Below are 15,860 nucleotides of genomic sequence, written 5' to 3' on the forward strand. Positions count from 1 at the left end.
AAAGGGATAAGAGGCAAAAAAAGACAAAAAATGTGTAGCGCAGTTTCTCCCGAGTACAGAAATACCCCACATGTGGCGATAAAGTGCCAAGGGGGCGCAGGACGAGCCTCCAAAGGGAAGGAGCGCCAATTGGCTTTTGGAAGCTGAATTTCACTGAAAAGGATTTCAAGGGCCATGTCGCATTTACAGAGCCCTCGTGCTGCCAAGACACTGGAAACCCCCCACAAGTGATTCCATTCTGGAAACTACACCCCTCAAGGAATCTAACAAGGGGTGCAGTGAGCATATGGACCCCACTGGTGACGGGCACAAATGTGGAACAATGTGACGTGAAAGGGAAAAATTTCATTTTTTCACTTTCATGGCACAAATGTGCCCGTCATCAAGGGGTCCATATCCTCTTTTCCCCCCCTGTTAGATTCCTTGAGGGGTGCAGTTTCCAGAATGGGGTCACTTGTGGGGGGTTTCCAGTGTTTTGGCAGCACGAGGGCTCTGTAAATGCGACATGGCGTTCATCATCCATTCTAGCCAAATCCAACCTCCAAAATCCAAATGGCGCTCCTTCCCTTCGGAGGCTTGCCCTGCACCCACATGGCGCTTTATGTCCACATGTGGGGTATTTACGGACTCGGGGGAAATTGCTCTACACATATTGCGTGTTTTTTTTCTCTTTTAACCCCTTGTGAAAATGATAAATTCAAGGCTAAACCAACATTATAGTGTAAAAAATGTAATATTTCATTTTCACGCCACATTGTTCCACATTTGTGCCCGTCACCAGTGGAGTCCATATGCTCACTACACCCCTTGTTACATTCCTTGAGGGGTGTAGTTTCCATAATGGGGTCACTTGTGGGGGGTTTCAACTGTCTTGGCAACACAGAGGCCTTTTGAATGCAACATGGCCCCTCAAAATCCATTCCATCCAAATCCAGCCTTCAAAAACAAAATGGTGCTCCTTCCTTTCGGAGGCTTACCCTGCACCAGCATGGCGCTTTATGTCCACATGTGGGGTATTTACGGACTCGGGGGAAATTGCGCTACACATTTTGTTTTTTTTCTCCTCTTTTAACCCCTTGTGAAAATGATATATTCAAGGCTAAACCAACATTATAGTGTAAAAAATGTAATATTTCATTTTCACGCCACATTGTTCCACATTTGTGTCCGTCACCAGTGGGGTCCATATGCTCACTACACCCCTTGTTACATTCCTTGAGGGGTGCAGTTTCCATAATGGGGTCACTTGTGGGGGGTTTCAACTGTCTTGGCAACACAGGGGCCTTTTGAATGCAACATGGCCCCTCGAAATCCATTCCATCCAAATCCAGCCTTCAAAAACCAAATGGCGCTTCTTCCCTTCGGAGGCTTGCCCTGCACCCGCATGGCGCTTTATGTCCACATGTGGGGTATTTCCGTACTCAGGGGAAATGCTCTACACATTAAATGTTTTTTTTTTATCTTTTAACCCCTTGTGAAAATGAAAAAACATGACAAGATTAATAATTTAGAGTAAAAATTTTACAAAAATTACACTAAATGTTGGTCTAGCCTTGATTTTTTTCCATTTCCACAAGGGGTTAAAAAAGAAAATGAACACAAAACGTGTAGGGTAGTGTCCCCTGAGTACGAAAATACCCCACATGTGGGCATAATGTGCCATATGGGCACAGGGCAAGTCACCAAAGGGACAGAGCGCCATTTAGAGGCTGGAATGGAGGATGGAGGCCATGTCGCAATTACAAAGCTCCTGTGCTGCCAGGACAGTAGAAACCCCCGACAAGTGACCCCATTCTGGAAACTACACCCCATAAGGAATCTAACAAGGGGTGCAGTGAGCATATGGACCCCACTGGTGACGGGCACTTACGTAGAACATGTGCCGAGAAAATAAAAAATACAATTTTTTTCATTTTCACGTCCCAAATGTGGCCGTCACCAGGGGGCCATATCCCAGCTGCCCCCCTTCTTAGATTCCTTATGGGGTGTAGTTTCCAGAATGGGGTCACTTGTGGGGGGTTTCTACTGTCCTGGCCGCACAGAGGCTTTGTAATTGCATCATGGCATCCTCTAATGGGAATGGCGGCCATACCTACTTAGCTGGGGAAAAGGGACAATTCTAATTTATTTGGGGGTATTAGGCCAATTATTAGTTTATAAGGTTGGAAATGACAGGTGTCCATCAAATTCAACCTGTGTTGATCCAGAGGAAGGCAAAAAAACCTTGTGAGGCAGACGACAGTAGCCTCATCACTGGGAAAAAATTCCTTCCCGACTCCATAATGGCGATCAGAATAACCCTGGATCAGGGTGACCCCTGAAATAGGAATAAGGGAAAGAATTTAGATAATGTAGAACCCCAGTGACGTGTGGTGCGCCTTGGAGCGATCCAGTATGCAGAGGCCGGGGTGATCAGGACAGGTGTCACACTGGAAAATGGTGTCCTTCCTGATCCCCCTGTTACACCACACTCTGCACTTCTTCTGGGGTCTCCTGTTTTCCTGTGTGGGGGACCTCACCTGGAAAATGTTGTCCTGGTGCGATACGGGGTCCTTCATATCCAGAAGCACTGGGTCCGCTCCATGGCTGCTAAATATTAGGGCGCTATTACTACTTCTGATATTTACGGATCGTGCCGCAAGCTACAGGGCAGCGAGGGACCGGAAGAGGGGGCGCTGGTATAAAAGTTATCCCCGTACAGGTGGTAACCTTTATCCAGCAGTGGGAAGATCAGTTCCCGGACGACCTTCCCACTAACTCCAAGGATGGGGGGGGGGGGGGGGGAGGGGGCATCTGGGGGCTGGATTCGGGTGTCCCTTCCTACATACACTCTAAGGGTACGTGCACACTGCGGAATCGCGACAGATAACCCTTCGTGCATTCCACAGCTGGCACCCTCCGGCGGACTGATGCAGGCGCACGTCTCCATCCGTGTCATAGACTCCATTCTATGCACGGGCGGATTCCGCTCTCCGTCCAACGTGTTCATTCTTTGGATGGACGACGGATTCCGCCCGTGCATAGAATGGAGTCTATGACACGGGTAGAGAAATGCGCCCGCATCAGTCCTCCGGTGGGTGCCAGCTGCGGAATGCACAAAGGGTTATCCTTCGCCATTCCGCAGTGTGCACGTACCCTAAATCTGTAAGAGTACCCTGAGGTACTCTCACAGTGTTTGTAGAATTTCACTCCATACCGTCATCTCTTATTGGGACGGTACTGGCGGAAAAGACGTGTCTGGGGGGCCGCGTACGCTACGCTACCCCCAGACACGTCACTGGATGATGAGGATGAATGGAGGAAAGAAGGATCCCCCCCATTCATCCTCACTGGCTGTTTCGGTGTCGGAGGCAATAATAACGTATCCCTCTGACGCTGAAAACACCCTGGGGGCCATCTTTATACGGGGATTGGTATATGGGGTATGTAGTGGTGTAGTGTCAAACTTTATTCAGTGTAGTGTGGTGTAATGTAGTGTTTTTTACGTGTTTTTTTACAGTAAGTATAAAAAAAAAACCTACGCCAACAAAGGAGTTGCTGATAAATGCCGCACTTATGTGCGGCACTTATAAGCAGACCGTGGCAGTAGGATATAGAAAAAAAACACCCTACGCCAAAAAGGAGGAGTTGCTGATTAGCAGCGCACTTTCGTGCGATGCTGATCAACACTCAGCGGCGATAGGGTGCGGAAAATAGAAAAAAAAAAAATTTGGAAAAAAAAAAAACCTTTTTCTACATTCTGAATACCCCTGTAGCTGCTGATAAGTGTATTACACATATCAGCCGCTAGGGGGCAGCAGAGCGCAAAATCCGGAAAATGACGAGGCTGGAGCCGAAAATAGCCGAAAGAAGACGACGGGGACCGCCGGAAAGACCCGAAGACCGAACGGAATGACGGAGGACGCCGCGAACCCGGAAGACGCCGATCAGGAGCCTGGGACAGGTGAGTAATGTACAAATACCTGCTCTGGACCCCTCGGCTACCTAGCTGAGGGTTCCAGGGCAGGTATTTACTATATTGTGGGACTCTGATCGCCGTGCCACCGGCCCGATCGCCGTGAACGGCCGGCCGGCCGTTCACGGCGATCGGGCCGGTGGCACGGCGATCACCATTACTTTTTACAGTAATGGCGGTCGGTGCCGTCCTCGGACAGCACCGACCGCCATTTTTTTCCGGGTCATCGGGTCACCGATGACCCGGAAAGGTTCCGATCGCCACTATTGGCTGATCTGAATTGATCAGCCTATAGCGGCGATCGTAAGCACGGGGGGTGTTAACCACCCCCCGTGCCGTGAAGCTATGATGGCCTGCTATGATTTATAGCAGGCCATCTTCCCCGATCGCTGTGTGTGAACACGCAGCGATCGGGGAAACATCGGGCGTACCCATACGCCCGTTTGCGTTAAAGCCCAGGCAACGGGGGCGTATGGGTACGCCCGATGTCGTTAAGGGGTTAAAGGGGATTTCCATCCTGTATACCTATGTAACATAAAATGCTCAAGAAGGTGGTGAGGGGTGTGGGGAAGCCCCTTCCCCACTCACCCGCTCTGTCTTCATTAGAACACGGCTTCATGCTGTGGATGTATAACGGAGCCCCACACCTCATTGGCTGATCAGTGAGCAGTTCCTGGATACTCTGAAGTATTTGCAAATCATTGGCAGAACTAGTGCACTGTGCTTGCTTTAGCACAGTGCATTAGCCCTTCAAGACTGAGCCCTTTGATGCCCGGATGTCCATGTCAAATTAATGCAATGTTCCTTCCCATCTTTTTTCACCTACAGGGCTGGTTGGGGTGTCCTTTTTTTACACTGTGATCTCTAGTTTTTATTAATATCATATTAATGTAACAGAATTTTTATTTTTTTTTTATAAATAAATTAAACTTTTATTGGGAGGGGGGTTTATAAGGTTTTTTTTATACTTTTAAACTTGTTTTTTTTTTTTTTTCTATTACACTTTTTTTCCCACTTTAAACATGCAATCATTGGATTGCATATACTGATCTATGCTATGCCATAGCATAGATCAGTGTTATCGGCAATCTATGTATAGGGCCTGCCTGAGAGCAGATTCTACACATAGAAAACCAACCTGACAGGATGGAGGTAAGTGACTTACCCCCCCCCCCCCCCGCTCTGCTATCTGGGACTCCTGGTAAACTAGCTTGCATGCTCCTACTTTTTATCTATGGTGCTGTTGAACACCATACTTTTGTTGTGTTGCACTGAGGTGTCTGGTTATTTAAAATTGTGTTTTGTTTTTTTTGTTGTTTTTTTTACAAACTTAACATTTTATTAATAACAGTTTCAGAATTACACTCATGACATTGGAAAGGAATTAAAGAGAGTTCCAAAGAGGAAGCAGCAAGCCAAAGATACAGAGACACGGCGTCGTTCTGCTTTGAATGTCCGTCTCTTCCTGAAGGAGTTCTGCATAGACTTCCTGGAGAACTGCTATAATAGACTCATGTACATTGTGAAGGTGAATGATGTAGTGACAAGTAAATCATTAAAAGACCACTGAACAAAGAAAATAGTAAAAATGAAAGCGCATCTATAACTAATAAAAACTTTTGACATGTTCTAGGGATCAGCAGAACAAGCAGGGAGACTGCCACGTGCTCCTTTCTCTACTGTGTTTGAGACCTGGATGGCCCCATAGACTTGCATAGGGAATCTGTCCTGGTCATGTGACACAGAGCTGGGACCTTAAATGCACTAAGAGCATACTTTTGCATGCTTGTTGTTCTGGTCAATTGTGGTCTGAAAATTTGACCAGTTTTATAAAAAAATAATAATAAAAAAAAATAATATATATATATATTTATATTAAATGACCAGTACAATTTGTGAAGTAAACTGTCATTGGTCTACTGAAACTAGCAGACTTGTAAAAAACCTAGCAGAGAACATGTGTTTACTTCCTGCTGATCCCTTATCCAGGAGGGGGACCTTAATGGGGGCATAATCAGGGGAAACCTATTGATGCCTGATAAGGGTTCAGTGCTAGATAAAAAGCAGCAGCCAGTTCATCTTTGGGGACATTTTGTTCTCTAGACAGTGTGTGGTTGGGAGTTTTTCATGAAGGCTCCTATTAACTTAAAGCACACAGGTCTTGACTAATGGTGCGTTTACACAGACAGATTTATCTGACAGATCTTTGAAACCAAAACCAGGAACAGACTATAAAAATAAACAGGGAACAGGTCATAAAGGAAAGACTGGGATCTATCCTTTTTCAAATCCATTCCTGGATTTGGCTTCCAAAATCTGTCAGATAAATCTTTGTGTGTAAACGCACCCGAAGATGCTAAGATTGCATGAAATGTCTTGCATACATAACAGGGCATTCTCTCCTTTCTACTTCACCTTGTTTATTGACTTTTTTTTTTTTTTTTTTTTTTTTTTTTTTTTTTTATAAATAGGATCACTTGATTCGTGAGAAGGCTCAGCAACATGATGAAACTTACTACCTTTGGTCAATAGCCTTTTTTATGGCCTTCAATCGTGTGCATAAATTCCGCCCAGAGCTTGTATCTGAAACAGCTAGCATAAGGACTTTCCACTTTATAGAGCAAAACCTCACCAATTACTATGAAATGATGCTGACAGACAAAAAAGAGGCTACCTCTTGGGCTCGCAGGTAAGACTTTTATGGAATGAGATTGTGTGTTTTACGCAACAGTCGTTGTTTCTTTTTCATTTTTATTAACAGCTCTAGTTCCTAGAGCAGGATTGACAGGAGCTGCAACCCCCCCTTTAATTGCAACAACAACAAAAGATGTTGCTTCAGACTGAGGACCCTTACCACCAGCCATCACAAGGCCTTTCAGTAGTCATTAAAGGAGAAGTCCGGCCAAAATTAATTTTTGATATGTTGTTACTTATGAAAAGTTATACAAATTTCTAATGTACATTAATTATGGGAAATGCACATATAGGGCCATTTCCCTTAAAGGGGTAGTGCGGCGCTCAGAAATTATTCACAGAATAACACACATTACAAAGTTATACAACTTTGTAATGTATGTTATGTCTGTGAATCGCCCCGTTTCCCGTGTACCACCACCCCCACCCGTGTACCCGGAAGTGTGTGGTGCATTATACATTACCTGATCCGTGTCAAGGGCCGTCCGCCATCTTGTGCCAAACGTCATCGACGGACGGCCGAGTCGCTGCCGCCCGTCCCCCTCCGCCGCGTCACAACTGTGCTCAGCCGGGATTGTCTGAGCACAGTTATGCTCAGCCAATCGCGGCTGAGCATCGGATGACGCTGCAGAGGGCGGCTGGCATTCGGGACAGTCGGAGCTGTTTGCCGTCCTCCCAAAGAAGACGTCACTCGCTGAAGATCGGAGACGGGTGTCGGCACGTGACAGGTGAGTATAGCGCACCACACTTCCCGGTACACGGGTGGGGGGGTCGGACACAGGGAAGGGGGCCATTCACAGACATAACATACATTACAAAGTTGTATACCTTTTGTAATGTGTGTTAGTCTGTGAATAATTTTTTACCGCCGCACTACCCTTTTAATTTAGTAGATCAGGAAGTGTTAGAATTCTCTCAGATCCAGTGACGTCACGACGAAAGGTGTAATTCCTATGGAGTGTCCAGCAGGGGGCGCTCTCTATATAGAAGTCTATGGGACTTTATTGTTTCTATGGATTTCTATGTAATGTAGTGTAGTGTACAGTGCTTTATTGAATGAATACATCTATGGAATACTTTGGGGAGCAAGTGTCCCTGCTCCCCAAAGTATTGCATAAATGTATTCATTCAATACATTAAGATATCACAGTAAACCCACCGATCTGCCGCACTCCCGCCAATCTGCCGCACTCCCGCCGATCCGCCGCATATACACTGAACTACAGCTCACATAATCTGCTTATAGTATGAACAGGTGATGGGAGCTGTAGCTGGGTAATGGATATCACTTGCCTGCGATGCCACTGCTTATGCCGCCGGGCGCAGGGAGGAGCCGCTCAGTACACAGGAGCGCTCCCCACCCCTCCTCCTTCCGGGAACCTTCTCCCTATAGCACTGCTGACTCCCCGCCTGGCCGCCGCTCTCCGCTCCCATATACCGGCTCCCGATGCATCAGCGCGGACACCAGGAAGCATCGGGAGCCGGTATATGAGAGAGGAGAGCAGCGGCCAGGCGGGGAGTCAGCAGTGGTATAGGGGGAAGGTTCCCGGAGGGGGGGGGGGGGAGAGCGCTCCTGTGTACTGAGCGGCTCCCCCCTGCGCCTGGCGGCATAAGCAGTGGCATCGCAGGCAAGTGATATCCATTACCCTGTACAGCTCCCATCACCTGTTCATACTATAAGCAGATGATGGGAGCTGTAGTTCAGTGTATATGCGGCAGATCGGCGGGCTTACAGTGATATCCTAATGTATTGAATGAATACATTTAAGCAATACTTTGTGGAGCAAGTGTCCCTGCTCCCCAAAGTATTCCATAGATGTATTCATTCAATAAAGCACTGTACACTACACTACATTAAATAGAAATCCATAGAAACAAAGTCCCATAGACTTCTATATAAAGAGCGCCCCCTGCTGGACACTCCATAGGAATTACACCTTTCGTTGTGACGTCACTGGATCTGAGAGAATTCTAACACTTCCTGATCTAATAAATTAAGGGAAATAGCCCTATATGTGCATTTCCCATAATTAATGTACATTAGAAATTTGTATAACTTTTCATAAGTAACAACATATCAAAAATTAATTTTGGCCGGACTTCTCCTTTAAGGAGTTGGGGTCCTATTCCACAGGCGGATTGGGGCCCGATCAATAATGTAAACGAGTGCCAATCTGTTGGATCGGCGCTCGTTTACTGGGCCTATTACACGGCCTGATAATCGTTACCGATGTCCTTGTAGCCCTTGTTTAAACACAATACTTTACCTAAACATGTTGCAGGGCTCCTCCTGCTCTCCTTCTTACCGGTCCCACGCGAAGCAGCAGCAGCTTCGGTGTGGCTTGTCTGAGCGAACAGACCACTCAGCCAATCACTGGCTGCGGTGGTCCTGGCCAGACAGGCCGCACCGAAGGGACCGGTTGGAAGAAGGAGCGCAGGAGAAAACCTGCAACATGCTTAGGTGTAAAGCATGGTGCTTGTTAAATCGTCGGTCACCTGCCGCGCATCGCTATTCCTTGCAGTGATGCGCAGTCGGTGCCCAATGATTTTAGGTTTGAACCTAAATAAACGATCAACCGATGACACTATCATCGGCTGATCGTTGTCTCTATTCCACGGAGTGATAATTGGCCGATTCAGCCGATTATCGCTCCGTGGAATAGGCCCCTTAGGCCTTTGCATTTTAGCAGAATTTGAAACTTTTTTTCTCTGTATTTTTTTCAGTGTAGGTGTACTTTATTGACATATGTGTTGCAAATGCTGTTCAAGCATGGTGGCCCAGTGATTAGCATTAATACCTTGCATAGCTGGGGTCCTCGGCTCAAAGCCAACCAAGGGCAGCATCAGCAAGGCACTTGTCCGTTCCTCCCACACTGCAAAACATTTTCATTGGTTAAATTGGATTTTTTATTATGAGTCCTATTGGGGACAGTGGTGGGAAATGGGGAACTTTCTAAAGTAAATAAAGAGACAATTTTTTTGGTGGTTATAATGACAAATTAGTACAGTGATCTTTAACTTCCCATTGACCACTGATATGCCTTTTTACCGTGAGGTTAGAATATGGTAGCGCAGTTTTCCTTTGCAGAGATTGTGGGAGCTCGGCTGTCAGCATGAAAGTTGGGCTCTATCTGTAACTACCAGGAGCAGAGAAACCTCTATTCCTGGTAGATTTAACCCTTTTACATGCATAGTCATGATTTGACATGTAGTGATAGGACCCCCAAAATGGTTCCATTTAGAAATACAACTTTTTCTTCAAAAAACAAGCCTATGGTTATGATGCCTGGTAAAATGAAGTTACTGCTCCTGATAGGTGATAATGGAAAACTCAAGAAAATTGCTTGGGCATTAAGGCCAAGAATACATTACAGGGGAATGTGTTAACATATAGACATATCATGGAGCTTACAATATTACTGTGGGACAGCACATGTAAAAGTAGATAATAGGAAAAATAGAGTGAAGAGCACGCCTCACTGTACGGGACCCGTCCGTCCGGATCTAGTCCAAAAACAATGGTTGGTACCAGCCGAAACGTTGCGTCTGATGTGAATAAAGGAATCCCATTTTTTTACTTAAAGGAAACCTGTCACCCTCCGTGCCGGGGTGACGCCCGCCCGACCCCGCCTGGTGGGGCACCATATACTTACCCCTCCCTTGAAGTCCCGGTCCTGGATCCACTCCGCCGCCGAGATATCGCCGTAGGAAGCTGTGCGCTCACCAGAGATGAGTCCGATGCCCATAGAGAATGACTGGAGCAGTCATTCTCTATGGGTGTCTGACTCATCACTGGTGATCGCGCGCACGGCTTCCAACAGCGATACCTCGGCTGCGGGAGCGGGTCCAGGACTGGGACTTCGAGGAAGGGGTAAGTATATGGTGCTCCACCGGGGGGTCGGGCGGGCGTCCCCCCGGCACAGAGGTGACAGGTTTAAAGTGTCACTGTCGTGAATTTTTTTTTTGCAGAAATCAATAGTCCAGGCGATTTTAAGAAACTTTGTAATTGGGTTTATTATCCGAAAAATGCATTTTTATCATGAAAAAGCAGTTTGAAGCTCTCCCCCCTGTCTTCATTGTTCTCCTATGGAGAGAGCTAAAGAAAAGACCAAAACAGGACAACAAAGAGTTAATCTACAAATCCCTCACGGGATATCTCCTGTGACAGTCACCAGTGACCTGTCTGAGCTCAGATTACAGCTGTCACCCAGCTCAGTGCCTGTAATCCTCTGTTATCTGCTTTCTGCTGCCGGCTAACTCCCTCCTCCCCCCTCCCCTCTCCCTAGAACAGACAGGGTACGTCTCCTGCAACAAGTCACAATTTTCAGATTTTTCAGAGTGGATGAAAAAGAGGAAGGAGGGGGGGACCTGGGAAAAGGCTTTTTACATGCAGATAATGGCAGATTTGGCTAATAAACCCAATTACAAAGTTTCTTAAAATCGCCTGGACTATTGATTTCTGAAAAAAAAAAAAAAAAATACGACAGTGACTCTTTAACCCTTAGACGACCCAGGGCGTATAGTTACGCCATGGAAGTCTGTCCCCAGACGACCTAGGGCGTAACTGTACGCCCTGGGTGTTTCTCCCGCTATGAAGCGTGCTCCGGAGCGGAGCGCGCTTCATAGCAGGTGGGGGCCGGCTGCAATTAGCAGCCAGGACCTCCCCGGTAATGACACGCTGCAGCGATCGCACTGCCGCGTGTCATTAACTCCTTAAACGCCGCGATCGCGGCGCGACCGCAGCGTTTAAGTGTAAGTGACAGGGGGAGTCCCCTGTCACTTACCGATCGGGACCCCCGCAGTGTGACTGCGGGGGTCCCGATCGGTAAAACGGACTGCCGGAGGTCTCTCACCTGCCTCCGTGCGGTCCGATCGGCGATCTGCTACACTGAGCCTGCACAGGCAGGCTCAATGAGCAGATCGCCGATAACACTGATCAATGCTATGCCTATGGCATAGCATTCATTAGTGTAGAAATCAAAGTAGTGTATGTACAAGTCCCCAAAGGGACTTCAAATGTGTAAAAAAAAAAAAGTTAAAAACACTAACACACAACCCCAAAACCCCTCCCCCAATAAAAGTTGAAATCACCCCCCTTTCCCATTATATAAATAAAACATATAAAAATAAATAAACAAATAAACATATAATATACCGTAGCGTGCGTAATTGTCCGATCTATTAAAATATAACAAGCGTCATTGCGAACGGTAAACGGCGTACACGAAAAGAGGGAAAAAAGTGCGCGGATTACCGATTTTATGTTACATTATATATAAAAAAAAATTAATAAAAAGTGATCAAAATGTCCGATCTTCACAAATATGGTATTAATAAAAACTAGAGATCATGGCGGAAAAAATGACACCCCATACAGCCCGTAGGTGAAAAAATAAAACCGTTAGAAGCGTCACAATAGTCCCATTTTATTTATAATTAATTGCCAAAAAAAAGGATTTCATTTAAAAAAAATATATAACATTAGAGAATCTGCGTAAACCTGCATATGGTTGTGTTCGGGCTGACCTATAGAATAATAGTATCATGTCGCTGTTACCATATAGTGCATTACGTAGACACAGGAACCCGCACAAACGTTACCATATTGCATTCTTTTTTGCGATTTCACCAATTTATATCTTCATAAATAATATATTTGGGATTCCATCATACATGTTATGGTAAAATGAATGACGCCATTACAAAGTACAACTATTCCTGTAACAAATAAGCCCTTACATGGCCTGTAGATAAAAAACTGAGAGTGCTGGAGCTCTTAGAAGGGGAGGAGGGAAAAACGGAAACACTAAGATTAAAATTTGCGCGGTCCACTGGGTCATTTTGGGCCTGGTCCTCAAAGGGTTAAGTCTCCAACCATTGTTTTTTTTATATAATGGAGCTTGTCTTGTGCAGTGGGATGGTGATTTCAGGGAGCCAGGAGTGACTTGATCAGCTGTGTGCATTTCCCAGCTATATCTAGAGATCATTGGGGACCAACACTCTGACCCTGTGGGATCTAAAAAATGTACATATATCTGCAACATGTCAAAAGTTTATTTTAATTCCTTTCTTTAAAAGAGCAGGGACACTTAAAGATTAGTTGACCTGCATTAATTTCTGCTTTGTAGATCTGTTTAATATGTGACATGGACACTAGACCCCAGAGTTCTGGCATAATTGGTTTTCACACTGCCTGTTATAATAATCTTTCTGTTATGTACATATTCTTACTACAGGATGCATCTTGCACTAAAAGCCTATCAAGAACTTCTCATGACTGTTAATGAAATGGATCATTCAAAAGACTCATCTGTCCGAGAAAGTAGCAGAGTCATTAAAAGTGAGTCATTCTGTGCTTTTATCTGCAAATTAATTTTATATGTGGTGTTTTTATGAATACTTGACTTTGTATATCGAGCCATGTTAATAATCCTTAAGATGTGTTTTTGTCCAGATAATATATTTTACATGATGGAATATCGGGAGCTGTTTCTGGCACTCTTCCGTAAGTTTGATGAGACCAAACAACCACGGTCATTCTTGAAAGATCTGGTGGAAACCACTCATTTGTTCCTCAGAATGTTGGAAAAGTTTTGTAAAGGAAAGAGCACGGTTATGGTGCAGGTAAGGCCTTGCTTACACACTCAACCAGGAAATATTTTAGCCAGTACAACGGAGGTAGCCTCAACGGAGGTAGTGTTTTTTTTTTTTCTCTTAATTTGCTATGGCTGCAGCAGGCTATGTGCCTGAGAAAGAGGCCGAAATTGAAGGGGGGGGGGGGGACAGGGTGGTGGGGACGTAATAAAGAAGTGCTATTTACCCATCCCTATGCCCCTACAGTGCAGTTCACAGCTTATGGTGTCTCGATACTGTGATGTCATGACCGCACTCAGCCAATCAGTGAGTGAGGTGACACACAGCAGTAGTCACTGAATGGCTTAGCAGGTAGTTCCTTTGGGGCCGCAGTGATTCAGGAGCTGGGACACTGATAGAGCTGATAAATCTGGGCCTATGTCTGACCTCTATATCGCTTGTATCTGGCATTGTTAGTAGTTTTGTGGTGACCAGGGGATGCCAAGTGGTGTGTAGCTGGGCTAGATGGTGGTGCTCCTGAGGCACCTATCACGGTGGCCAGGAGGGGTATGCGCCCACCCCTGGATACACCAACAAAACACTTTTTAAAATATGGGTGTAGGTGTGTAGTAAATCAGAGTGTTTGTATTGTGTTCAAGGAATAGTTTTCCTGTTCAAATTCAGAGTAATAAATCTTTTCTTTCTATAAAGTTACAATAAATATATTTAATCCAATCCCTTGAACGGGGTATCTATAGGTTTGTGAACACAGCTTCTCGCTGGAGGAATAATACTTGAACACTGTATTTAATTTCAACGTTTTTAGATACTTTAACTCTGCTGACTTTGGAAGAGGAGAGGACTTACTACGGGCTTATTGGGGCCTACTTAGACCTTGAGGTACTTAACTGAAGGGGCTTTAAGAGAAAATACCTACACCCATGGGTATGAATCCTCCACCTATCGTAGGCCCCACAATGTGGGTAGAGCTGGCCGTCAGGGGGACCCCCAAGGGACCTAGCAAATCGCATTGAAGTCTTTCAGCTTACCGCTTTTACCTATTCACTGTCTTAGGGCCCTATTCCACCAGACGATTATCGTTCAGATTATTGTTAAATCGTTCAAATCTAAACGATAATCGTTCGGTTGAAATGCAGTTAACGATTAAAGACTGAAATCGTTGATCGCTTTATAAGACCTGGACCTATTTTTATCGTTGCTCGTTCGAAAATCATTTGCATTGAATAAGACGTCGTTCGGTCGTTCACAATAGATACGAACGCAATAGCGAATAAATAGCGAAGAAAAAACAATCGCAATTACTATCATAAGTAACAATTATCGTTCCATGGAAATGAGTGAACGTTTTCAGGTCTTTCGCAATAGCGGTCATTTGAGATCGTTAATCGTTAACTATTATGCAAACGATAATCGTCCGGTGGAATAGGGCCCTTATAGTCCTGTCTTAGTTATCAGGAGAGAAAATAGCCACCCAGTGTAGGTAGGGTATCCCTTTAGTCCTTTTTCACCTCAGCCTCCTCTATGTATTGTTATCCAGACATGCATGACCTAAAGCAGTTGCAGAAAATATAAAATAAAATAATCCTTTTTCTCATAGTCCTGCACAGGGTACCTGGCCTAAGCCAGGCCCAGAAGGAAACCTCAGCAGGAGCTCTCTGTAGTGTAGTCCTCTCTCTGAGAAAATCCTAACCAACTGATTTACCTCAGGGAATAATCTAATACCTGATTGGGTGAACACAGACTCAGAGGCCTCAGTGGCATAAAATAAGCAGTGCAGGCACACATAGAAAATACAGGTACAAATGGAATATGTTCAGAGTACAGATAATTTCAGGTTGGTTGGGAACACAACAGAGGCCACACCCGCCCTTGGGCACTGCAGTTTCTCTTTGTATATGGTGAATATTCAGCTAGTAACCTAGAAGATTGTCAGCAGAAAAAGACCCACCTGGTCCATCTAGTCTAGTTCTGAGTTTTTCAGGACACAGTGGCTGGAGACTGGCTTCATCCACTACACATATACATATACATATACACATACACATATATATATATATATACACACACACACACACACACACACACACACACACACCTGCTTTATATCTTTGCTATATTCACTCAGACATTGTCCCAGGATCATAAGACATTACTAAGAAGCTGAGCCAGATCTGCTTTACACTAGTTTGATAAATAACTTCCAAGGTGTCTGACTGGCCATTTATAAAGGATTCTGTGGCTGCGGCTTACCAACTCCACAACCCTGGTTGCAAGAATTATTTGGTTCATGGGTGTCCAACCTGCAGCCCTCCAGCTGTTTGTTAGCTACACTTCTCATCATGCTGGAAAGGCAAAGCAAACTTTTGCAACAGCTGAAGGGCAGCAGTTTGAACACCTATGATGTAGTTTGTGTTATTATAATTGTATGCATTTTTGTCCTAAAACTTTAGGGCCTGTTCGGATGACTTAGCAATATGATTGTGGTATATTGTGGCCTTTTGTAAAGTTATACCAACGTATGCCACTGCATATTATATTCTTTGATGTCCCAAACATTGTCAACTTGCAACAATGTTCAGTCAGTTCCCTGCATGGCATGTGTACATCTGCTTAATGG

General features: G+C 45.1%; 1 protein-coding gene across 2 annotated transcripts in view; it reads left to right on the plus strand.

Annotated features, from left to right (window-relative positions):
• The window catches only part of TIMELESS (timeless circadian regulator), a 146,561-nt gene that overhangs the window by 98,608 nt on the left and 32,093 nt on the right, over positions 1 to 15,860 (plus strand). For both annotated transcript variants that reach the window (XM_069970461.1, XM_069970462.1), the window contains 4 exons: positions 5,307 to 5,483; positions 6,427 to 6,644; positions 12,886 to 12,989; positions 13,104 to 13,273. In XM_069970461.1, coding sequence (XP_069826562.1) covers positions 5,307 to 5,483; positions 6,427 to 6,644; positions 12,886 to 12,989; positions 13,104 to 13,273 — 669 coding nt within the window. The remainder of the gene's footprint in view (positions 1 to 5,306; positions 5,484 to 6,426; positions 6,645 to 12,885; positions 12,990 to 13,103; positions 13,274 to 15,860) is intronic.

Source organism: Dendropsophus ebraccatus, chromosome 5 (assembly GCF_027789765.1).
Source record: "Dendropsophus ebraccatus isolate aDenEbr1 chromosome 5, aDenEbr1.pat, whole genome shotgun sequence".
NCBI lineage: Eukaryota > Metazoa > Chordata > Amphibia > Anura > Hylidae > Dendropsophus > Dendropsophus ebraccatus.